The sequence below is a fragment of the Monocercomonoides exilis genome, assembly GCF_001643675.1.
Source record: "Monocercomonoides exilis strain PA203 chromosome Unknown scaffold4-2303458, whole genome shotgun sequence".
NCBI classification, from domain to species: Eukaryota; Preaxostyla; order Oxymonadida; family Polymastigidae; genus Monocercomonoides; species Monocercomonoides exilis.
Genome location: NW_027150549.1, coordinates 2,225,347 through 2,249,030, shown reverse-complemented (window position 1 = coordinate 2,249,030; position 23,684 = coordinate 2,225,347). Strand labels below are relative to the sequence as shown.

General features: G+C 37.9%; 11 protein-coding genes across 11 annotated transcripts; 5 read left to right on the top strand and 6 right to left on the bottom strand.

The window, feature by feature from the left end:
* Window positions 1-131: 131 nt before the first annotated feature.
* Window positions 132-2,466, bottom strand: MONOS_7303 (putative Ubiquitin carboxyl-terminal hydrolase; the record flags this gene model as incomplete). The annotated part of the gene is made up of 5 exons (XM_067877617.1): window positions 132-255; window positions 474-684; window positions 846-957; window positions 1,067-2,375; window positions 2,462-2,466. The coding sequence occupies 5 exons, from the start codon at window positions 2,464-2,466 to the stop codon at window positions 132-134; spliced, it is 1,761 nt and encodes a 586-aa protein (XP_067734979.1).
* A 264-nt stretch (window positions 2,467-2,730) lies between these two features.
* Window positions 2,731-3,503, top strand: MONOS_17034 (uncharacterized protein; the record flags this gene model as incomplete). Its single annotated transcript, XM_067869914.1, has 4 exons — window positions 2,731-2,881; window positions 2,932-3,029; window positions 3,087-3,171; window positions 3,229-3,503. The coding sequence occupies 4 exons, from the start codon at window positions 2,731-2,733 to the stop codon at window positions 3,501-3,503; spliced, it is 609 nt and encodes a 202-aa protein (XP_067734978.1).
* Window positions 3,504-3,907: 404 nt separating this feature from the next.
* MONOS_7305 (putative La domain-containing protein) lies at window positions 3,908-6,217 on the top strand. Its single transcript, XM_067877618.1, has 9 exons — window positions 3,908-3,942; window positions 3,998-4,051; window positions 4,112-4,186; window positions 4,239-4,420; window positions 4,472-4,582; window positions 4,675-4,778; window positions 4,859-4,992; window positions 5,152-5,293; window positions 5,735-6,217. The coding sequence occupies exons 2-9, from the start codon at window positions 4,000-4,002 to the stop codon at window positions 6,114-6,116; spliced, it is 1,182 nt and encodes a 393-aa protein (XP_067734977.1). The 5' UTR covers window positions 3,908-3,942; window positions 3,998-3,999; the 3' UTR covers window positions 6,117-6,217.
* MONOS_17033 (uncharacterized protein) lies at window positions 6,200-6,928 on the bottom strand. The gene is made up of 4 exons (XM_067869913.1): window positions 6,803-6,928; window positions 6,606-6,743; window positions 6,510-6,527; window positions 6,200-6,462 (listed from the first exon to the last, which is right to left on the bottom strand). Exons 1-4 carry the CDS (start codon window positions 6,902-6,904, stop codon window positions 6,409-6,411), a joined length of 312 nt encoding a protein of 103 aa, XP_067734976.1. The 5' UTR covers window positions 6,905-6,928; the 3' UTR covers window positions 6,200-6,408.
* Window positions 6,929-7,012: 84 nt separating this feature from the next.
* MONOS_7306 (putative Xaa-His dipeptidase) lies at window positions 7,013-9,471 on the bottom strand. The gene is made up of 8 exons (XM_067877619.1): window positions 9,454-9,471; window positions 9,150-9,383; window positions 8,863-9,075; window positions 8,743-8,790; window positions 8,541-8,673; window positions 8,210-8,461; window positions 7,883-8,033; window positions 7,013-7,757 (listed from the first exon to the last, which is right to left on the bottom strand). The coding sequence occupies exons 1-8, from the start codon at window positions 9,454-9,456 to the stop codon at window positions 7,253-7,255; spliced, it is 1,539 nt and encodes a 512-aa protein (XP_067734975.1). The 5' UTR covers window positions 9,457-9,471; the 3' UTR covers window positions 7,013-7,252.
* A 370-nt stretch (window positions 9,472-9,841) lies between these two features.
* On the bottom strand, window positions 9,842-10,833 carry MONOS_7307 (uncharacterized protein; the record flags this gene model as incomplete). Its single annotated transcript, XM_067877620.1, has 1 exon — window positions 9,842-10,833. One exon carries the CDS (start codon window positions 10,831-10,833, stop codon window positions 10,336-10,338), a length of 498 nt encoding a protein of 165 aa, XP_067734974.1. The 3' UTR covers window positions 9,842-10,335.
* Window positions 10,834-11,250: 417 nt separating this feature from the next.
* Window positions 11,251-12,028, bottom strand: MONOS_7308 (uncharacterized protein; the record flags this gene model as incomplete). Its single annotated transcript, XM_067877621.1, has 2 exons — window positions 11,251-11,573; window positions 11,659-12,028. 2 exons carry the CDS (start codon window positions 12,026-12,028, stop codon window positions 11,251-11,253), a joined length of 693 nt encoding a protein of 230 aa, XP_067734973.1.
* A 117-nt stretch (window positions 12,029-12,145) lies between these two features.
* On the bottom strand, window positions 12,146-12,604 carry MONOS_7309 (uncharacterized protein; the record flags this gene model as incomplete). The annotated part of the gene is made up of 3 exons (XM_067877622.1): window positions 12,146-12,213; window positions 12,285-12,394; window positions 12,543-12,604. 3 exons carry the CDS (start codon window positions 12,602-12,604, stop codon window positions 12,146-12,148), a joined length of 240 nt encoding a protein of 79 aa, XP_067734972.1.
* A 188-nt stretch (window positions 12,605-12,792) lies between these two features.
* Window positions 12,793-16,131, top strand: MONOS_7310 (uncharacterized protein). Its single transcript, XM_067877624.1, has 6 exons — window positions 12,793-12,934; window positions 13,004-13,028; window positions 13,074-13,157; window positions 13,216-13,324; window positions 13,446-14,331; window positions 14,550-16,131. Exons 1-6 carry the CDS (start codon window positions 12,799-12,801, stop codon window positions 15,455-15,457), a joined length of 2,148 nt encoding a protein of 715 aa, XP_067734971.1. The 5' UTR covers window positions 12,793-12,798; the 3' UTR covers window positions 15,458-16,131.
* A 1,875-nt stretch (window positions 16,132-18,006) lies between these two features.
* On the top strand, window positions 18,007-21,445 carry MONOS_7311 (putative reverse transcriptase; the record flags this gene model as incomplete). The annotated part of the gene is made up of 4 exons (XM_067877625.1): window positions 18,007-18,148; window positions 18,326-18,558; window positions 18,714-19,807; window positions 19,870-21,445. 4 exons carry the CDS (start codon window positions 18,007-18,009, stop codon window positions 21,443-21,445), a joined length of 3,045 nt encoding a protein of 1,014 aa, XP_067734970.1.
* Window positions 21,446-21,544: 99 nt separating this feature from the next.
* Window positions 21,545-22,156, top strand: MONOS_7312 (uncharacterized protein; the record flags this gene model as incomplete). The annotated part of the gene is made up of 1 exon (XM_067877626.1): window positions 21,545-22,156. The coding sequence occupies one exon, from the start codon at window positions 21,545-21,547 to the stop codon at window positions 22,154-22,156; it is 612 nt and encodes a 203-aa protein (XP_067734969.1).
* Between the last annotated feature and the right edge of the window lie 1,528 nt (window positions 22,157-23,684).

The following is a 23,684-nucleotide window of genomic DNA, read 5'->3' as shown; positions in this document are numbered from 1 at the left end:
CATAAAAATTAGGAAATCCTTAATGTTGGAATTATTCAATTATTCAAATGAAAAAGAAAAGAAAAGGCAAACATTCATCCAATAAAAGGATAACAAAAATTCAACAAAAATATTTAAAAACTATATTTTGTTCATCCTGCTGGACTTTGTGTATAACCAACAATATAATAATCACCCGAGCAAGTGGGAGGAGACACACTCGACGTATGCGTATCGCTGTGGTTGCGCCACTTTCCATCATCTGTTTGTGCAGTGCTGAGATATGATAATAATTAAAATGCATAAATAAAATAAGACCAATGGAAAATCAAAAAATTCTTTGTAAATTTCTTTATACTGTTCTTTTCATCCAATAAAAATAAAATAAAATAAAATGAATGAATAAAATCGTAAATACAATCATCATCGTTATTGATGTTTTTCTTTTGGATTTTCTCATTCTACGTTAATTAAACTTTGCTGCATCGTCATACCATGTGTAATGCCCACCAGAAATTGATCCGCAATGATTTACAACTCCCACAAGCTGATAATTCACTGAAGGCAAAGGAAACGAGACAAGAGTGCTAAATTCGTGATCTTCAAATGAAAGACCCATCTCTGAAAGATTAAGAATTCTTGGGATAGACACAGGAATAGAATCTTTTCTAAAGCCATACGTGGAAGGAATAAAACGATTGAAATCTTTTGGGGAAAAAGCATAAGTAGCAATGAGATGGCAATGAAGCAGTGAACAATAATTGCACAAGGCAAGTTCAATTGAAGTTTGAAAAAAAAACAGTATAAAATTGAATGAGAGAAAAACAAGTAGTTGTAATTCAAAAATATGAATAAACAGAACATACGCAGAAGAAGCACAGAAGGCCATCGAGCAACAAGAAGGCAATGACGAGAAGATGTTGCCTTTTTACAAAAACCACATTGAACAGCTTTAACTGAACGAACTGTGTAGAAATTCTGCGTTATTCAATAAGTTCAATGGCATATATGAAATAAAAGTTGATAAAAAAATCATTAGAATTATATAATTTCTTGAATGAAATTAATGCTTATAAATGCGTCACACTTTAATACATTGAGCCAACGAGAAAGAGCGCTCGCCTTTTTTGCGAGGGAAGTTCAGAGTCAGCACAGTGAAAGGCATAAACGAGAAGCGAATCTGTTCGCACTCGCCACATCGCACGGCAGTTGCGGCAAGGCCCATTGCAGCATCAGCCACAAGAGATTGGTGCTGAGACAGGAACTGCTGCCAGGCACGAGCAAAAACAAGCTGAGAAGAGGAGAGTGAAGGAGTAGATGAAGGAGATATCTCAAATGCATCTAATTGATTGTATTTGTCTTCAGCATCTGAATCTTCACCATCGTCTTCATCGTCTTCATCATATTTTGCATCTCCTTTTTCTTTAAGATCACTAAATTGTTTAAATTCACTTTCTTTTTTCTTTCCTTCCATTTCCTTCTCTGCAAATTGATCTTTCATAAGCACAGCTTCACAACTCATACCAGATTGTTTGAAACTAGTCCGCATATGAGTTGTTTCATGTATTGCATCTAATATCGTTACCATCGCTTCGTGGGAGTCCTGCTGAGAATACCCTTTAAATCGCTTGTTAGCAGCTCCTAATTTCAGATGAAGCTCTTCGCAAATGCACCGATCAACCTGCCTCCGAATGGGTATCGCAGAACGACGCATAGTTGACGATGGAGTTGACGATGATGATGCAGTTGCAGAAGACGGAGATGTATTCGGAATTTGTCGTATTGCTTTCATTTCATTCACGGCTGCAACTGCCAATTTTAACAGACGGTTATACTCCATTTTTTTACGCTTATCCTGCCACTTCTCTGGATTTGGTGGAGTTTTTGATACTTTAGCATCGAACCATTGAATCAGGTGAGAAGATAAAAGCGAGCAATATGTCAGTAGTTGCATGCAACTATTGAGAAAACAAGTATTGCCGATGTTCGGAAGTCCAAAATTGGAAGTTGGATTTAGAAAATGAAGAGATTTTATTGGATCGCCAGATGTTTCTGGTGAAAAAGTTACATCTGATCGAGCTCCTCCAAGAGGATTTGAATTGCTTTGACGAGGTGGTGATGATGAATTTGTAGAAGATGGCATCTCAAATACTGGTGGAGTTGTTTTCATAAGTTTGCAAGAATTTGTAATCTTAGAACGTGGGGCATCATTTGCAGTATTTTCTTGTGATTGAATTTTTTCTTGTTGCTCATTTGAATAATTAAACAGCAAAGAAGACGTTTCAGATTGAGAATTTTGAGAATTTTCTTTCAATTGATGTTGAATTGTGACTTTCGAAATTAGTTCAGCTGCATCTTGCACATCTGATGAACAAAAATGATGTGCAGATTGAAGGCTTTCAATAAAAATGTTAAAAAAGAAAAGAATTCCAAGAAATTAATAATAATACACGCTCAAAAAAAATGAAAATGTGCATAACACCTCATTGCAACCTTTTCTCGAAAATCGGGAAATACAAATGTATTTCTTTTTTGATAATTTAATAATGGTTAAAAAGTTTCCATTTTGGTGACTGTTACTCAGAATATTTTCTTGTAAATAAGAAATGAATTTGTTGAAGAAAATATGTTTTTGCTGATGATCAGAAAAGATCAATATTTTCTCCTGCAATGCTGAAAGCAGGAACATTTTGCAAACAATGAGTAATTTGTATTTATTCGACTATACGTAAATCAAAATACTTTCGAAAAATGAGTTCAATATCTTCTGATACACCTTCTCTTAATAAGCTTCATCAGCAAGTTAGGGATATTTTGAAGGCATCAAACAAGCCTCGTACGCATAAAAAGAAAATTTCTTTATTACGCTCTAACGTTCAAGCGTTGTCTATGTTTTTAAAATGTGTGCTGCTTATGTGCTTCCTTGGAGATTGATAAAAAAAGTTTTTTTAGATGAAAAAGTTGTTTCAAAACATAACGCTGAAATTGAAAAACTTTTAGGAAGTATCTATCATCTTATTCTGAAAGCAAGATCACAGTCATTATATCAGGTTTCTCTCACGATTTAGAACACTTAAAAGATAAGTTGCTTTAAAAATCATACTTAGAAATTAACACAAAGCAAAACCCTTAAAAGAGAGTTCAATATTCGAAAATTCGATATTCGAAACTTGACTGTTTATCTTCAAAAAAGTATCATATTCTTTTCAATTGTTTTGTTTTTTGAATTACAAAAAATAATTTTTTAAGAGAATTTAGAGTGCGAACAAGAGATTGCATCAGGCCATTCGATAGCGGAAAATGAAAGTCCTTCTTTGCAAATGTCTTCGACTTCAAATACGTGCTCTTTTCATGATTCCCTCGTAGGTGGTTCTGCAACAGAGTTTCCGACCACAATGAGAGATGATTTGCCTGTATCATTTAAGGCATACTCTAAACACTATTCCACGTTCAAAACTCCACCAGAACTTAAAGAAAATGATTCATCAAAGAAAGAATATTATGATTCTGGGAAGGGACTGTGAATAATTAATATATATATGTTTATATTTGAAGATTACAAGCTCAAAACTTTGTGAAAAGAGAATGGACAATTTGTTAATTGAATATATATTGTTTGAAAAGGCAATCAACATGAACTTGTTTTTATTGCAAAAGGCAATAAGTGTTAATGTATCAATTTATCTTTCTCATCTTATTTATTGAGCTCATGAATTATTGAACTTCAACTTATAAATTTTTATCTTCACAAACGCATAAAATAACAGTAATCTTTTTTCAAAGTTAAAAAGCATCGCTTTCTCGAAAATTGAAACTTTAAACATAAACAATAAATCACGGTTACAATTCGCTTAAAAAATAATTGATAAATCGAATGTTCATTTTGGGTGATTAATATTTCTTATGGTTTCGATCGTTAAAGATCAGCACAGATCTTGAATTGAGTGATATTTTAAGTGAAAGGTTTGCTCCATTAAAAATGAGATCCACAGAAATCTATCTAATTTGATTTGTTAAGAAATGAGTGAAGAAATATCACCAGAAACAAAAATTGCAATCAAGAAGCAGATTGGTGCGGTAATTTATTTTTTAAGTTATTTTGCATTTTCTTTCTCTCTTTTTAAATTTATAGAATTCTATTTCAGTGATGAAAACTTACCGAGAGACAAATTTCTTCAAGCAGAATGCAAAAAAACTCCCGAAGGATGTATGGCAAATATTGTTTTGATCTGTATTTATGAACATGACTTTTCCTTTAGGGATCGATATTTCTGTCCTTACAACATTTAAAAAGCTCGCTGCATTGAGTAAGGATGTGCCTGTGATTGCAGATGCGATCTCTGATTCTGAACTTCTTGTTCTATCAGAAGATAAAACTAAGGTTCGAAGGAAGACAAGTGCTCCATCTCAAGAAGAACTTGACAATCGCACCCTTTACATAGTTTGTTTTTTGGTGATTAGTTTTTATTTTATAATGAAATTTCTGTTTTAGAAAGGATTGCCAAAGGAAGCAACTTTAGAAGAATTAATTCAATTTTTCGAGAAATATGGACAAATAGGAGCTATCCGCATGCGAAGAGATTTGCAAAGCAAAGAATTTACTGTATGTTACATAAATTTTAATCATATGATATTAACATTAACATTTTCATTTTTTAACGATATAAATTTGATTTTATGTTTGTATAATGATAGGGAAGTGCTTTTGTTGTTTTTAAAGTAAAAGATGAATGCGACAAATTTGCTTCACTTGATCCAGTTCCAGTGTACGGAGAATCAACGTTAGAAAGAATGACAATGTTTGTTATCATAATATTAAACTTTTATGCGTAAAAATTTTTGAAATCATAATCTTTTTTTTTTTTTTGAAAAATTCAAGAGAGCAATTTCGCAAAGTAGAAGGAGAACCAGTCAGACACGTAAATGAAAAACGCAGGCTTAAGGAAGAACGACAAAAGGCGGAAGCTGAAGAAAGAGAGAAACGAAGAAAGGAAATTGAGAATGATAGAGAAAGTATGAAAATCATCGGTGAACAAAAATAAAATATGAAATTAATAAATAAAAAAAAATGAACTTTTATTTTTTGATTGTTTTAATGAATTTTTTGATTGAATTCACGATATTTTATTTCATATTTTTGCCCTCTTTGAATGATATGAAACTTTTATTCAGATTACCAAAAGGGAATTCTTCTTTCGTTTATCTTCAATTCTCCAACATCATCGCTTTCACTCATCGCACTGAAGGATTTCTTTGGGCATTTTGGAGAAATTGCTCGTGTTGATTTCGACGAAAAAGAAGATTCTTTTGTCGGGTTTGTTTCATAAAGGCTTTTAAAGAAATAAAATAAGTTTTACGAATGAATGAATGAATAAATAAAAATGAGAGAGAAAGAGACGGAAAGTCGTTGATCGTTTATGAACGAATTGAAAGAAAGATTTGGATGAAAATTCTTTCGTTCATTTTTGAAGAAAATATTCCATATTATTCTCCCCAGGTTAAATGTTCATGTGTCTGGTGGTGTATCAAATGGAAATAGTAATTGTTAAAATTGGGAGATATTCAAATGCGTTTTATAATAAATGAAACCTGTTTTCCCTGTCTCTCAAATAATATATGCATCCTTATTATGTTGTTCTTTCCCTTTTTATTCTTTTTATTCATTAACATTCATTTGAATTAATGTTTTTGGTGTTATTTTATGATTTTTTTTTTTTTTATTTATGGATAACTGCTATCTCAACTAATAATTTAGACTGGCAAGATATCGCACACCAGAAGGCTGCCAACAAGCAAACCAAGCTCTTCAGGAATCAGCTGCTGCTGAAACACCAGTGCATACCCTTAATGGATCAGCACCAATAGTTAAAATATTGGATGGAGAAGAAGAGAAAAAAGAGTGGGAAAACATTGTGGACAGGAGATTAAAGGCAATGGAGAGAAAAGAAGAGCAGCAAAAGGCAGGAAAAGGAAGATTTGGAAGGGGAAGAGGTAGAGGAGGTAGAGGAAGAGGCAGAGGCAGAGGAAATCGTAGAAATAATATGGGTGATGAAGATGAAGATGAAGAAGGTAAGTCGCACAAAGCAGCAAAGGGTGCTGGAACAAGAACGGTTATTGCTTCAGAAGACGATGAGTAGGCACCTTTGGCAAACCTTTATGTAATTTATAACTATGTTATTTTTCAAAATGAAACACTTCTTTACAATAAAAAAATACAGTATTTTTGTTCAAAAGAACACTATTCTAATTTCACACAAAAAAGTTTTTGAAATGGAATTATCTTGTATTTATGACAAGATCAAAAAACGCGATAAAGTGTTCATCATTTGAAAGCTGAGCAAAGAAAATAAACTAGTTAAAGATGGTGATGAAAGGATATGAAATGCAGGAGGGGTTATAGCAAAACAAAAATATATCAAAATACAAAAGTTATTGCTGTGGTGTTCCTGTTGGTTTTATAAGAGTCATGTTATGTTGTCTTGCCTGAAAATATGCAAATTATTAAATAAATTACGATAAAAACAACACACCGAAGCTTCCATGTATCTCTTTAATATAGCAAATATCATAAAGAAACAATAGCAAAATAAAATGTGTGCGGGTTGTGTAATTCTGAAAACTCAAACCGTATGCTCATCCTGTTTCTTGTGAAATGATCTGTTCAATGTGTCTGGATCATCCATCTTTTCAAATTTATCTCTTCCAAATTCTTCTTTTGTTGTTGTTGTCCAAGTACTCGTATCATCAACATATCCTGGATTTAGCTGTTGATTTCATAAACAATTCTTTTCATGAAACAATTTAAAAAAAGCAAATGGCGCACTCTATTCCAAAGGTAATATGACAATTTTTGAGCTTGTTGCCTGGTTTTTTCTTTTTCTTCTTCTAAAGTTGAACTACTTGTTTCAGAAAAAGATGAGCTCATAAAGCGGTTATTATGTTTCAGATACTGGTTTGATCGAAATTTTAATTTTTTATTTTCAAGTTATCGAAATTTGTTTTCTTTAATTGATTTGAATAGAAAGGAAAAATGTGTATCATATTGAAGATGTATTAAAATAATTTAATGAATGTTTTCATTTTTCAGTGTTGAGGAAGGTCAATGAAGATAATAAAAAGAAGCAATTAATCTTGTTGAAAATTAATAAGAAAAAGACTACAAATAAATTTGTTGATAAAATGTTTTCAAATAAAATTTTCCTCTTTCATGTTGAAGCTGTCTGCAATTGCATTAAACAATTAATAATTGGTATGACTCATTCGAAGCAATGGTTTAGAGTTCTTTCAGAAGGTTCTTCACTGTATCGTAGAAAGGCTTGATTGATTTAAGATGTAAGCTTTCCTGTGTGGTATGTGGAGATGTGACATAAGGTCCCAGCGAGATGCACTTGAGGCCCTCGAGTGCTCCGCTGAGGATGCCGCATTCCAGCCCAGCGTGGACAGCATAAATCTCCGGCTCCTTTCCGTGTGCCTCGCGGAATGCCTTGTCGGTCGCCTTGAAGAGCGACGTGGATGTGTCTGGCTGCCAGCCGTGGTAGAAGTTCTGCTGCGGCCCGCTTGTCATCCCGAGGAGCTCGCACCGCGCCAAAAGCTGCTCCCAAATGAGGTCGAGCTGAGAATCGCTGGAGGAGCGGGCGAAGAAGGAGAGCACGATTGAGGAGGACGCTGCAGAAGACGATGAGGCTTCTGAAGATGCAGCGGTGGATGACTCTGGATTGAGACGCACCGAAAAGAAGTTGATGGACGACTCAACAAGTCCAGGGACAACAGGTGACATTCTTTGAAGCATCAAAAGAAATAAAAAATAAAAATTATATCATTATAAAAAAAGAAATTGTGATTGAATCAAAAAAGTTATTATCAATAAAAAGTTTCCGTTTCTTTCATTTGTTTGTATTCGAACCTCAACACTCCGTGTGGAGATGTGATGACAGCAGACAGCAGTTTGTGTGATGATTCCTTTGTCAGCACAGCAGATGGATCACTTGGCATTGAGACAACAATCGCCTCCATCTTAACATTCGGCTCAATCGCTTCGCATTCCTCGCGAATGGCTAAAATAACAGAGAGGAAACATCAGTTTGGTTAAGAAGCAGAAAGAATAATTGTGGATGTTTAAATATTCAATAAAAATGCTTTGGTGCAAAAAAGTTATCCGTCTTTTACAAAATCATTCGTGTTCCATAAATGATATTATGTTTTTTTTTTCTTTTTTCAAATGATCACAAACCATTCCATTCAACTTCCATGATGTCCAGAACTTTTTCGTTTTCTTCCTTCTTAACAATAATTATGGCTTTCGAATCAGCCGGAATAACATTTCGCTTTGTTCCTCCAGCAATCATAGCAAGACGCAATTCCACTCCATTTTTTTCAACACGTCTGAGCAATCGTCCAAGTGCAATAATCGGATTTAGTCTTCCCAAGTGTATCTCGCACCCGCTGTGACCGCTCATGCAATCGGATATAGAAACATGGATTGCTTTGAGGAATTTTTCATCGAAAAGGAATAAATTTCATTAGAGTTCTTGCTTTTTTCACAATTATATTTTTCTTCAAACCTTCGCATCCTTCTAAAGAATTCACATCTTTTTCAACTTCAATTGGAAGAGTATGATCCACGTTAAATCCTCCAGCACAACCAACTGTAATTCTCCAGTCTTCTTCTGAGTCGAGATTAACAAGTAAGTTACTCTGTTGGTATTGATAAATTTTTCAAAAAAAAAATAAAAGCTTCATAATTTTCGAGAAAAAAAAATATGCCTTTAAAAATCCTGGTTTAATCCCGCGAGCTCCAACCATTCCAACTTCCTTTTATATTTTGATGTCAACATACGTATGATTAAAAAATTGTTAAAAAAGTGTAACAACAATGATTCAAACTTCATCAATTGTAAACAAGCATTCCAATGGGCCATGAATAAGATCCTTGTCTTCCAAAATTGCAAGAACTGTTGCAACACCAATCCCGTCGTCTGCACCAAGCGTTGTATCCTTTGCCATCAACTTTGGTCCAAACTCACCATCTTCAACAACAACTGGAGTAATTTCGCACTTTGTCATATCTAAATCAACTTTTGGACTCTTTTCGCATACCTAAATAATATAATTCGTTGGATTAAAAAAAGATTTGCAAAAACAAATATCATAATTATAACAAAAAATCATACCATATCAAGATGGCATTGAAGGCAGACATATGGAGAGTCCTCCTTTCCAGCTGATGCTGGCTTTCGTATTAAAACATTTCCAACTTCATCTCTTATTGTTTCATATTTAAGAGAATTTCCAAATTGGAATACTTTCTCTGCGATCTCCTTTGTATTTCCAGATCCTCTTGGAGTTTTTAGCAACATTTCAAAGTGCTTCCATAGTTGTGGCGGGAAAAGTGGATGTATTGTAGTCTTTGATTTTCATCAAAAGTTAATAAAAAAGACCAAATATCAAGAAAAATGAAAATAGATATTCACTTACCATTACAAAAATAAGTACTTATGGTTCAATTTTTCTTTTTCAAAAAAGAAAATCTTAACAGTTCTAATCTTAAGCATTCTTTCACAATAATAAATTCAGTGTTCAATATTTCAAATTAAAAAAAAAATCCTGAATTCAAAAAATACTTTTATTATTTTGTCGAAACATTAACTTTTCTTTTTTCTTAATCTTTCAAGCATCTTCACAAGTTGAAAAAACAACTTTCACATCAACAGGCTCCCGCTTATTGCATCACTGATTCAGTCTATCTGTTTAAAAATTCTTTTTCGAAATAATTATATTGGCCCTCACTCAAACCATTTTTTTCTAAAAAAAAACACTAAAATGAAACAACACTCTTGCATTTATGAAAAAAACAATGACTTACTCCAAATGTTTTCGACTGTCATATTATTATAAGTCTTTCATTCCCAATCAAAAAAATATTGAAAAGTTAAAAAGTTGACAAATACATTTGATAGCATTGAGTGGAACAAAATTCATAAAGAAAAAAAATTTAGTCTCAATTCTTTCATTGTTATTTTTTTTATCTTCGACATATTTTTCCCAAATCCACATTCGACAAAAAGAATCACAAATTTTTTTCGATGTTCTTCCATCTTCTTTCACCTCATTTTCCATTCATTTCCATTCATTCAACAGTCTCTTCAATCCTCTCTGTCTGACTTCCCTCTTTATCCACTCTCGTGTTCATAATCTTCTTTCTCTTTCTCTTCATTCGCTTTTGAATCTCCTTTGTTTTCTTTCATTTTCATTCTTTAAATTTCTCACGTATGTGTTTCTTTTCTTCGACTATCAATTACTTCGTTTCTTCGTCATATCTGTCTTTTTCTCTGATACAGATACAGAATGGAAAGAGGTTCAACCAGATGATGTGGAAGAAGAATAAGAAGAAGAAGAAGAAGAAAGTGTATTTGGATATCGACGGTTTCCTTTTCTTCGGTCATTCCTTCCATATTTGTCGTTTCGTCCTTCAATTTCTTCATCGAGCTCAATTTTAGCTCTGCTGCTTCTTTCCTTCTCTTTTTCTCTTTCGCCAACAGCATCGCTAATAATGCCACTATCATTGCACAGTCTTCGCAGAGTTCTTCTCGCAGTTGAAGGACGAGAAGAAGGAAAGCCATCCAAAAATGAATAGGCGTTCTCAGACGAAGAAGTGCTTAATGAATATGAAGAAGCAGCATCCGGAGCAGTTAAATGGGAAGAAGAAGATGTTGTTGAAGAGGCAGAAGAAGACGGCAAAAGGTGCTGGCCAGAGCGAGAAAGCAGCTGAGAAGAGGCTGAATGTTCCGATGGCTGAATCTGAAGCGGCAGAGAAAGAGGACAGAGGATCCTCACTGAAAGCGCTGGATGCCCCATACTCCTGATGATCGCTCTTCAAATAAGTAGATGACCTGCTCGTTTCTGCCTGCGATTTCTTCTCCGGCTGTGTATTTGAGCAATGGAGAAGAGTGTTCAGTGGAATGCTGTTGTTGTTGGGGCGTCTGCAGCTGCTGTTTCAGTGATCGTATTTCTTTCTCCAGTTCCTCCTTTTCGCTGTTCCACTCCTCTTCCGCTGTCTTATACCACCGCCGATCCCGATCTCTTTCATTCTCAATCTCTCCAATCTTCCTCTTCAGACGCGCCTCTGCCTCCCTCCTTCTCCATCTTCAGCTCCTCCACTGTCCTCTTCACTTCTCCCTGCCTCTCTCCCAGCTCCTCCTTCTCTTCCTCCATCCCTCTCATCGTGCTCTTCAGCCGGTTTATCTTCTCCTGCGCTGCTTCCTTCCCCTCCTCCTACTCCTCTCGCTTTACTGCCTCCACCAGCTCCCGAATCCTGTTCTTCTCTCGTTCCCGCTCCCTTTCCCTGCTCCTCTCCGTTGACTCTTCTCTGCTCTTCTCCCGCTCTCGCTCATTCCCCATCTTCTCTGCCTCCTCCTTCTTCTCTTTCAATATCCGAAGGATCGTTTCGTCTTTTTCCTCCAACTTTGCCTTCAGCCTCCTCACCTCCTGCTTCGCATCCAGCCCGCTACTCTCAGCCACTTCTGCTGATGGTGCTCTTCCAGTCGCCTTCCCCTTTCCTCCTCTTCCTGGTGTTGTGGTTGATGAACCTTCTGCAGCTGTTGGAGAGATATCAAAAATGATGCAGCTGCACTCCTTCCTTTTGCTTTTGCATGCTGCCCAAAGTCTCTGAAGCACCCTCACCACACACCTCAGCATCGCTTTTCTCTGCCTCTTTCCTTCCTTTCTCATCCACAACAGAACTCTTCCTCCTCAGCTCTTCTGAAGATGGCTGTGGAAAAAGATGCAGCCTGCTTCCAGAAGGTGATGAGACTGCAGACTCCCAGTCGCTTGCTTCCTCTATTTTCTCTTGCATGCTGCTCACAGCGTATTCAGCTTCTTCGCTCTCTTTTCCGCTCGCTTCATCCTCCTCTTCCTCGCTCTCAGCCATTCGATCCTCCATCTCACTCCCGCTCATTTCAGTGTCATCCTTGCTGTTGCCATCTGACCGTTCTCCGGTATGTTCATCCTCCTCGACGTCATCGTCCTCATCGTCCTCGTCCAGCTGGTTCATTGGCTCTTTCTGGTTGCTCTCCAACTCGGTGTTTCAATCAGCCATGCTCTCCTGCTCAGAATGTACTTGTCCTGCTCCCTCCTCCAGCCCCTTTTCTTTTTCAACAAACTCGTACTCCTAGTTATCGTCCTCGTCTATTTCGCTCTTGAATTCTTCTTCATCTCCTTCCTCTTCACCGCCTTTATCTACCAAAAAGTCAGCATTGCATCGCAAAACGAGGGGCAAAATAGCAACATAGTATGAATCGATTCCAAACATGTCTTGCAGTGCACAGGCAGCAACGAGCACTCAAACCTTTTTCTTTTCTCCGCAGACTGTTCCCGTTTCTTTCGAACAAGCCTTTTTTGCTTCACAGGTGGATGGACGCTGAACAAAAAACGAAACCCAAATGCATTATGCACAAAAACTGCAAGCCATTTCGTTAACGCTGTATGCTGTCTTCTTCCCCCGTCCTTCTTGTCTGAGCTCCAAAACTGAATCAGCAACATTTTTGACGTGCGTGTCTGCGTCACACGTCTGCATCCATCCCTCGTCCCTTCCTCCGCCCATCCTCACCTGTGACTGCTGCACTGTCATCGAGTCTGTTGATTTTTTGTTATTATTTTTTGAAGAGAGCATCTCTAATATATTTTTCTATTGACTACGAAAATTCACAAAAACACTCCAAAAAAATTACCAGATTGCCTAGCAATGCTTATGAACCAAATGAGTGAATGCGGTCGATTGGACAACTGCGAATCAGTTAACAAAACAATTTATATACCAGATCGATGAAATCTACAGAAGTTTTAAGCCACGCAGGAAATGAGAGAGCGATCCAAGAGTCGATTCCCATGGTTACAGACATTGAAGACCCGACGTCCAGCAGCTCTTCAGATGAAGATTGTGGACTGGTGGATGTGAAAAGTGTGCATTTTTTGTTTTTTGCTGTTTTGCGGTTAATGGAAGGTTTGTGTTTGAACGCACGTGGTGCAGGAGTGCCGATGGACATATGGAAGCGGTGTGGGATTTTTAGTTGGGTTTTGAGGTTTTGAAAAATTGGCAGGATTTTAAGGAAATGCGATACAAGGACGAAAATGGGGCTGATGGGGACGTCGAAGTTTTTCCGAAAGATGCTGGATACAGAAGAGTGTGAAGAATTTTTTATTTTTTAATGATCAAAATTTACGGGATTTGGCTGAATGTAGGTTTTGGCATGAAATTGTGGTTGAAGAACTGCCAAGGCTGAGAGACAACATCTTCATGAACCAGAACGAGTTCCAGGATCTGGACACGTACGATCCAAATAATGCTGATGTGTGTGTTTTGCGCTGTGCTGGAGCAGGCACAGCGAGTGAATTTTTTTTTTTTTTTTTGATGGACTTCTTTTCATTTTTGTTTATTTGTTGGTTTGAATTTTGCCTTGCTCTGTTTTCAGGATGTTGCGGACAAAACCCGGTTTGGTCTGAGCCCGAAAGGATGGAAAGATACCATTCGGTTGTATGGAACTTTTCCAGAAGTGCTGTTTGGGAAAAGACATGGTTTCTGGATGGATTTTCAAGATCTGAAAAGCACAATCGAACATCCGTGGATAAATTTTATTCTGTTCACATTGATGTGGATATCACTGATGCTGTTTCTTTTATTCTTTTTCTTTGCCATCTTCTACACAACGAATTTTATCCGTGGGCCAGTTTTCGACAAGCTGGCCGATGATGAACATGTGTCGAATCTTTTGACGAACAAAGTCACCAGATCGGTCTTTTCGTTCAGCCTATCACGATCGAAAGGCCAATTCACCGTTGCATTATTGATGTTGACATCGTTTTTCTTTTTCTTAATTCTGTATTTGGTAAAGCAAAAATATTTTTGGATTTCACTTGCTGTATTAACAGTGATGAGAGGAAGCTTTTTGTTTGTGCTTTTCTTTTTGTGCAATGATCTTGACAATTTTGTGAATGGGAATGAGCACACATTTAACATCCGCAATCGCTTGGTTGATGGTCCAGTGACAAAGCCGTATCCTCAAAGGAGTATCATGGAAAATAAGATTACTGATGATGCACTTTTCAGAAAAGTGGCTGGCACAGAGACAGTCACACAAAAATTCACAGAAGATGGACGATTGATTACTAACTCAGATACAATTTTATTCTCTCTTTTGTTCTATTTTTTGCTTTTCTATTGTTCAATGGCATTTGAAGGGTTTTATGTATCACACTGGCTAAAATTTCCAAAGCGTTGTTGTTTAACTTTGTCCATGCTTATTATTTCTCTGATTGGAATCGTTTTTGCGTGGGTGTTCTTTTCTGTGAAACTGTGCTGTATGCAAAGTGTTAAAGGAGGGTGAATGAATGAGTGAGTGCGAGTAAAAGAAAAGAGAGGCTTTATATTTTTATTTATTTATTTATTTATTTATTTAACTCAAGAATTATGATTTTATTCATTTCATTTCATTTATTAATTTGTTTTGTTTTGTTCTTTTTGTGTGAATGTGAACGTGTGCGATTGGAATGCTTGCTGCATGTTGACGATCAAACAGACAACTTCACGAGCTCGTGGACAATTACTTTCATTCCGTTGTTCCTAACAATTATCTCGATGCATATTTTTGCATTCAACATGAAGTTGTCGAAATTTTATGATTTCGAGACGATATGCAGCAAGAACGTGCGGTACTGCGGGATTATGTTTGGATCGACGATTGGGATTGCTATTGTGCTTATTCCAGCACTGTGCTTGGACGGGATTGGGATATTTGACCCTCCGACTTCGAGCGGAGAGGCGTGGGAAGGAGCAGAGCGGTTCATGTCAGCAGTGGTTGTGACCGACGAGCTGATTGAGCGGGCACACAAGATGGAAAGAAACATGATGCTGTCGCTGGTTCCGATGCTGGTGTGGTTGTTTGTTGAGTATGTGGCATTTTGCGTGGGGCTGTATCTGGTGAAGGGGGATGTTAAGTGGGTGAAGCAAAGAGTGGATTCAAATAAAGTGCTGCTTGCGTGGCAGGCATTAGCTGTGTGTAAGAGGGGCAGAGAAATGCAGGAAATACGGGCAGAGGAGTGGAAAAGGAGAAAGGCGGAAAAAATTAGAAAAAACCAGGAAGAACAAGAAAGAAAAGAGAAGGCGAAAGAGAAGGCGAAAGCGAAGGAGAAGCGAGAAAAAGAGAAAGAACAGAGGCTGATAAATGTGATTCAAAGGGGGCTGAGTGTTGAAGAACTGAGTGCGGAGATTGATGAGATCAACAAGTATTATGATAAGGAAGATCAAAAAGAAGTAGAGGCAGAGGAAGCAGAAAAGAAAAGAGCAGAGGAGGAAGCAAAGAAGAAGAAAGAAAACGCAAAAATGAACAGGAATCAAGGGAATTTTCATGAACCGCTCGCTAATCACGAAATTCATGTGCTTTGGGAAAAGATTCTTCGGAAGGGTTCGTTTTCGTGGCTTGTCTGAGCAGCGCATGGACAAATGAATAGCAGGCCAACAATATATGTACTTCTCTATTTAGAAATTTTATTATTATTATAATTATCTTTTTATTTATTTTTTAAGTGTTTCTATTTTGTGATTAGAATTGCAGTTGCAATTTTGTTGATGAGATTGTTGTTATTTATTGCTGTGATTTTGTTGACTAGTTATTGAAGCAGCTGTTAATATCATTTTGAAGGATTATCAATTTTCTTATTTATATTTTGTTGATTTTGGATTTGTTATTGAAATTCTTTTTTTTTTTTATTAGTTAAAAACTTTTGTTTATTTATATTTTTTGCAATATGGTTTGACTTTTATTCATTTATTCATTTGTTTTTTTTTATAGGGTCATATTTTTATTAGTACCCATTTTTTTTATTAGTACCCAAATTTTTCGAAATGAAAAATTCAAAAAAAAATTCAAAAAAATACAAAACTCGAATCTAATTTGCGTATGACTTTTCTTTTTCCCTTTCCTCTTTCAATTTCATCAGATGATTCTTTCTCTATATCGTTCTCATCTTGAAGTATTTTGAATTTTCTTTTCAGCTTTTTCGTGAAATTCATTGTTTCATCATTTTCTTCATCAGAAATGTTTTCTTTTTCATTTTCCATTTCGCTTTTCTTTTTCAAATAATCATCCCACTCATTTAGCACCTTTTCTTCTGTTATTTCTTTACCGTAGAAGTCAAATCGATTTTTATGAGAAGGAAGAGGATAAGTCGATGATTGAGGAAGCTTCATCAGAACTGGCCCAGACGAGTCTTTCAGCACGCCGCTGCATTTGAATGCTCTTTTGATGACCGAAGGTGATAGCGCCGAATGAATTGATTGTTGTAGAGCTTCCACAAGAGCTATTCTTTTCGCTGCTGAAGACGACGACGAAGGTGCTTCGTACTGTGAACTCATTTCTGACTTCAGAACGGCAAATACACCTCTGTCCAGTGGCTGGCAGATGTGTGTGCTGTGAGGGACGAATGTCACAACATCTACATTCTCTTTTTTGAACTCTCGCCAGATTGTTGGATCTGCTCGAGAAATGTGGGAGTCGATTAGAAGCAAGCAGTGCGATTCGTCGAGTGACATGCGTTGCCTTCTTTCTTTGATTGAAGGGAGAAGAATTGTAAGTGCATACTTCCTAAATGTTGAAGATTCCATCCATCCGCATTTGTTCGGCCAAATCTCAAGATTTGTAGACTGAAGAGGCTTCAAGTCATCAGGAAGTTTGAGACTCGGCCACAGGATCACTGAAGGAAGTGATTGTCCATCTGCTGCGACCGCCGCAATCAGTGTAGAATTCGCCATTCGCGCAGCAGATTTAGCGTAACCGGGTTTTGTATTTGCCGGATGAACGACATTCCGATTGGAGCTGTCGGGAACCCTGAGTGAAGACTCATCCACGTTGAAAATCAGTGCGTTGTTGTAACTGTTGTTCTGATGTAATCCGTTGAGCATATCATACCAGGGCTTTAGAACTTGTTGGCATGATGCGGCAAGCCTGTTCGCATCAACAATTTTTGGCTTTGATGTCTTCAGCTCTGGATGTCGTTTGATGAAATCGTAGGCAACTGACGCAGAAACTTTAACATCTGGCGTGTTTTCTGGTTTCAAATCATTAACAACATTTTCAATCTAATTAATATTAATTAATACATTTCAAAGAATATTTATACAAACCAGTTCACGCATTTTCTTGATTGTTAAGCTTGCTCCAGACAGTGATTCTATTTTTATTTCATCCAGCACTGTTTGCTCTTTTTCTCCAATGACCACAGCAGGTCTTCCAATTTTTGAAACTAGCCTTCCTTGCCGAACAGCCTTCACCGCACGCTTGATTCGGATTTTGCTGAATTTTTTGCTGTTGTATGCGTCCACCATACGCACAGCTCCATCGTTAACTATGTGCGCCATTCGCTCCAGCGGATTCCGAAATTGTCTGTATTTGAATGATAGCATCGCCTCTCGCAGCTTCAGCTGACCCGCAGTAGATTTTCTTGCAACTTCCTTTTTCATTTTTTATTTTTTGGGTTATGATCATTAAGCCAATTTATTTAATTTATTATTATAAATTTCAATTTTCATTGAAATTTAATTTTTTGAACATTAAATGCATATTTTTTTGTATTTAATTCATTGGAACCAACCTGTAACTGATAGAATTTCAACGGGAGGCTTTTAACCCCCCCATTTCCCCCCCACAAGAAACAGGTTATGCATTTAAATGTATTTATTCAGTTGCTGATATTTTTCTTATATACCAAAAATACTATTAATAAATCGAAATGTGGGTGGCTGAATAATTGATTTTAAAAAAATAGGATCGAATAAAAAAAATAGGATCTGATAAAAATATGACCCTAATATGATTAGACCTGCTAGTTAATGGGTTCATAAGAAATTCAAAGAAAATAAAAATTAAAAGGTGCAAGCCTATTAATTCTAAAGAACGATTGGTTAATCTACAACACCTCTTGTTATGGGAGTAGACCCTTGTAATAACGGGGCTAGTCGATCAAAAATATTTTTATTTGATGATCCTGCAAAGCACAATTGGACTCGCGTCGGGAGCGATGCCTGGAATTCAGGCCGCCGGGCCAACGAGCGGTGGGGCAGTCTTTCCATCCCCCTCCAGTGCTTCTGCTGCGTCACAGGAAAATTTACTTCCTCCTCCAAGTTTTAATTCGCAAATAACTCAACCGGAACCTTTTTCATCGATTCTGCAGTCTTCACAATCCCAAGGTGAAGAAAGTGACAGCGACCCAGAGGATTGAATGCAAGTTATCCTGGAACGAGAGGCTGCAGATTTCTATGGCAGCGTCTTATCTTATAAAATTTTTGACATCCCAATAGACAAGAGGGACGTGGCAGAAACAATCGAATTCTATAATTCCATTCCCCTGGCTCCGTTCATCCCTTCGTCAATTCGCAAACCCGAGTTTACAGCAAAGTGGGCATCGGATGCCCTGGATGAAGCAGGGGAGCGAATTGAAAAGAAGCTCTGCCCTACCATTAAGGCCCATCTGTTGGCGAGAGGCGCAGCACACGGAGAAGCAAAGACACAAATCGAAGATGCGCTCACTCTGGTAACGGCAGCATTACAGGAAAGCAGAATAACGAGAGTGGCAGGACGTCAGGGTTTCGCTGCAGCGAGAGCATTAAGAGAGGAAATGGATGATCCCTTGCTCACAGATTACCTAAAAGAAGTTATTAAACGAGCACATCCGATATCCACATACAGGAGCAGCATCGGAGGCCGTTCGCGTGGGAGAATCTCACAGAGAAGGCGGTTTTTTCGGGGGGAGAACTACGCAAAACCCAACAAATGGCGATGAAGTGGACGGAATCGAAGGAGAAACAAGAGTACAAGCAGATTCAGAAGCCGCTCTGTCGGGAGGAAGTCCTCCCAGTAGGAAAACCAGAGGGTGTCATAGGAGGAAGAACGAAATTCTTCCTCCAGGCATGGACAGACATGCCAGTGAGGAGAATAATCTCCAACGGAATCAAGCCGATTTGGAAAGGGAAGCAAGCCAGAGAAAAACTAGAAAAAGAAGTTGCTGCAGGAAAAGGATTCATCGGCACAGAAATAGAGCGAGAAGAATGCGCGCGGTGGGTAAAGGAAGGAATTCAAGCAAGAATTCTCAGGCAGCTGAAGAAAGCAGAAGTCAAATGTCTGAGCAACCTATTCTTCATCCTCAAGAAGAACGGAAAATACCGCCAAGTCTTGGACTGTCGCCCGCTGAATGCCGCGTTGAAGAACACTCACTTCAAGATGGAAGACCAACGCACTGTGGAGAAGCTTCTTCAAGAGGGAGACTTTGCAACATCATTAGACATTTCGCAAGCATATTTCCAGATTCCAGTGAACGAATCGTTCATCCCGTACCTTGCATTCAAGCTCGGCGACAAGTACTTCGCATTCGAAGGCATGCCATTCAGAATGAAAGATGCACCACGTATCTTCACAAAGGTGATGCGAGAGGTTGAAAAGAAAGTGAGACAGAGATGGAACGTTCGCTGTGTTTCGTACCTCGACGACGTGCTCCTCCTTCACCAAGACGCAGACGAACTCTCAAGGATTACGAAAGAGATTTCTCAGTGGTTCGAAACGCTGGGTTTCATCATCAACAAAGAGAAGAGCGAGACAGCCCCCAAGCAAGTGTTCACTTATCTGGGATGGATTTGGAATACGAACCAGATGAGTGTGTGCTTAGAACAGGAGAGGAGGATGAGCTTGTGTGCAATGTGCAAGAGATGGGCAAGGATCGCTATGAGAAACGTGCAAGTGAGAACGAGGCATTATGCGGGATTTGTGGGATCAATCAGTGCAATCAGGTTTGTAGCACAGGATGCATCCCTGCACATGAATACACTTGACGAATCCCTAACCAAGGCAGTCAAGAAGGCGGGGTGGGGTGGATCGTTCCGGCTCAGTCCCAAGGTTTTAGACCAAATTCAATACTGGCAAACCCGTCTTCTCCTCAACAAACCACGCAAACTCAATTCCTTCCATCCATGGCAGGCAATTCTGACAACGGATGCTTCTCCTACAGCAATGGGGACAACCCTGCAAATCGCTCGAAAAAAGTTAATCTTCCACACATCATTCAGGGCGGCAGCCAGAACACAATCATCCAATTACCGGGAGTTGCTAGCAATATTACTATCACTCCTGCACTTCCGCCCACTGCTCAGGGAACAAAGAATGAAGCGCCTGCTGATCAGATCGGACAACACGTCAGCAGTTTTCAACATCAATCGTTGGGGAGCAGGAAGGAATCTGAGATGTCTATAGAAGAAGATTCACAGCCTTGTGACAAAGGAACAGCTAGTAGTTACACCAGTTTACATTCCCGGAGTGAACAATATAGAAGCAGACGCTCTGTCTCGCCTGGAGCGAGCGGGAGACTACCAAATAAACAACGAAGCTATGGAAGAAGTTCTACAAGAAATGAAGGTTCAACCAACCATCGACGCGTTCGCCTCAAGACGAAGCCACAAACTAAGAAGGTGGAGCGGACCAGGAAGCCACATATGCGAAGACGGTCTCGCATGGAAGTGGAGTCAGGAGATAGTTTGGGCACATCCTCCAATTCCGCTTTTGCTTCCGACGCTTCGGAAGATAGCAGCAGAGAAAGCGAGAGCAATTCTGCTCCTACCGAATTGGAGAGGGCAGGTGTGGAATCAGCTCTTGGACAAGTTAATGACGCGTTGCATAATCTGGAATCACAGCAATTATTGTTTGAAGCCTGGAATGGGAATGACTCAAGCGGGTGCAACGCTTCCACCGGGACAGTACATGGCAGCAAAGTTATGGTAAGACAGAGAGGTGAACAGTTTTATTGCAGAACAGCAGAGAGAAATAACATTGACAATAGAATTGCCTTGGAAGTGAAAGGGAGCGTGTGCGAGACGACATGGACAGTTTACACTTATGGCTATGCATTATTTGGCAAGTTCACAGGTTTTCCGGATGGGATAGATTGCCCGAAGGAGTGGAGCAGTTGGATAAAAGGTTGTTGCCTCAGCTTTATTTCTTTAAGGGACAACGGAATTTCTTATTCTGTGTTAAGTCAAACACGCTCAGCTATGTCACTCATTTCAAAACTCGTGTTCGATAAAGACTTAGGAGAAGCAGCAATTGTGAACTCTATCTTCAGATCGTTTGCCAGAAGTCATATCCCTCGAACACCGTATACCTCAATGTGGTCGCCAAATCAATTTTTCGATTTCTATGAAAGACAACCAACGAATGAGCAGCTCACATTTTATGACCTCACATTAAAATGCATCGTTTTATGCATGTTATTTTCATCGTACCGCTTTGCTGAGTTAGCAGCCATCTCCATGCAACGTTCAATTGTTACGCAGGATGCAATCTACCTGAATACGAAGATGAAGACACAATTACAAAGATCTTTCATAACTATCGCAGTCATGCGCCCGGATCAAGAAAAAATTTGCCCCTATTGAGCAGTCTTGGAATTGTGGAGGAGGGTGAAAGAGACATATCCTCACAATGACACATTCCTTCTTTATACTGTGGTGAAAACCCCACTTTCAGTTAATGGAATGAGAAAGCTGGCAAGACGGACGATGGACCAGGTTGGGATTCCTGCGGAATTCAGACCGTACACATTAAAAGCTGCTTCCATTTCAGCTTACTCCTTAAAGGGGGTGCCAGAGGTGCTTATCGCGCATCACGCAAGGTTGTCGCCTTCAGCACATACACCTTCACGATCATATTTCAAGTCCAATATATCATCCGGAATGCAGCAAATATTGGCTAGACCTTTCCCAGAAGCCTTCTCCCCTCAGTTGTCCCTCAACCCAATGCAAATGTTCCAACAGGCACTTGTCCCTCAGCCTCCAAGGTCCTTATCATCAGAAATGAGAGGTCACTTGGCGTTTATCCCACAACCGCCTTTGACAAGCCAGCCTGGTGAAATGCCCAGCATAACACTTAACACAACTGGTCAGGCGGACTGTTTGCTCCCTGTATCCCCTTCTCATGCAATCGCCACAACAGCAGATACTCAAAATGAACTGGCTGCAAATGCAATTGATCAACAGCGAGAGGAAAAGATTGGAAAAATAGAGGCAACGGTTACAATAAGAGAGAGTGAAACTGTAAGATCAAAGGAAATTACTTTTATGAGTGATGGAGTGACGAAGCCCAATTAACGTTACTCCCATTACAAGAGGTGTTGTAGATTAACCGGTCGTTCTTTAGAATTAATAGGCTTGCGCCTTTTAATTCGAAAAGAACAACCTAATCTACAACACCTCTTTCCCACCTCAAAGTGAACTTTTCCCACCCTTTTCTCTTTATTATTATCATTATTATTATTTTCCTTATCATAAAAGATGATTTTTCATTTTCACCATTATTAACATTCGTTTTTTGCAACGCCTCAGTGGTTTTGTTTATCACACAGCACATTTCTCATATCATCTTGCCTTTTTATTTCATTTCTTTGATCGACTAGCCCCGTTATTACAAGGGTCTACTCCCATAACAAGAGGTGTTGTAGATGAGGTTGTTCTTTTCGAATTATTTGCTAATGCTATTTGCATGAGCGAGACTTTTTGGAGCATGTTTATTCTTTGAAAAAGGAATAACTGATAGCACACATTTTCAAAAAAAACCTGACAAATTTCAAACCGGACGAATAGACCTAAAATTGTTTTTTTTTTCTATAATGCCTTTATCATAAACTCTAAACTATAAAAACTGAATTTCAGTACGTTTCATATTGCAATTTTCGAGCAAAGTCACATTTTTCTGTGCAAAAACAATTTTTTTCCTTTTTTCGTTGATTTTCTGAGGAGTGTTTCATATGGAAAATGTGAATCAATTTTGCGCACAAAATACAGGACAAGATCGATTTCTCAATAACTGCAAGAGGAATAATTCTGACAATTTTCCTCAAAATATATCTCATCAATGCGAACTCACGTGATATACAAGACTTTCAAAATAGCCTCATTTGTGCTCAGAAAAAATAATTTTGAAAATTTCGGAGAAACTGAATTTTGAATTTTTCCGATATTTTCAAAATTGTTTTTTCTGAGCACAAATGAGGCTATTTTGAAAGTCTCGTTTATCAATTGAGTTAGTATTGATGAGATGTATTTTGAGGGAAAATGTCAGAATAAATCCTCTTGCGGTCATTGAGAAATCGATCTTGTCCGGTATTTTGTGTGATGCCCGGTATTTTTTGCGATATCTGTTAATTAGTAATTTTTTGTCTTTTTCTGTGAAAAGTGGCATCGTATATTATCAAAATCGGACATTGTCACAAAAAATTGTGCAAAAACCGATGTTATTATTAACGATTTGGACTGTGCTCCAAAAAATGTTTAGATATCAGAAATATTCATCCACATGGAAATAATAATGTTTTGAACATTCTTCATTTTTCAGAACATATAAAAAAAACGTTTTCGTTTTTTCCATTTGAAATACAACAATATATAAGAACTTTTTGTTTGTCTTTGTTTTGTTAATGGTGATGTAAAAAAAAATATCGAAAAAAAAAAAAAAAAAGTAAAAAAAAAAAAGAAAAGAAAAAGAAAAAGAAAAAGAAAAGAAAAGAAAAGAAAAGAAAAAAAAAATAAAAAGAAAAGAAAGGAGAATATTAATCGAACATAACAATAAAAATAAACATTATTTTGAATGAATGAAACAGATTGATGGAACATGCTTCAG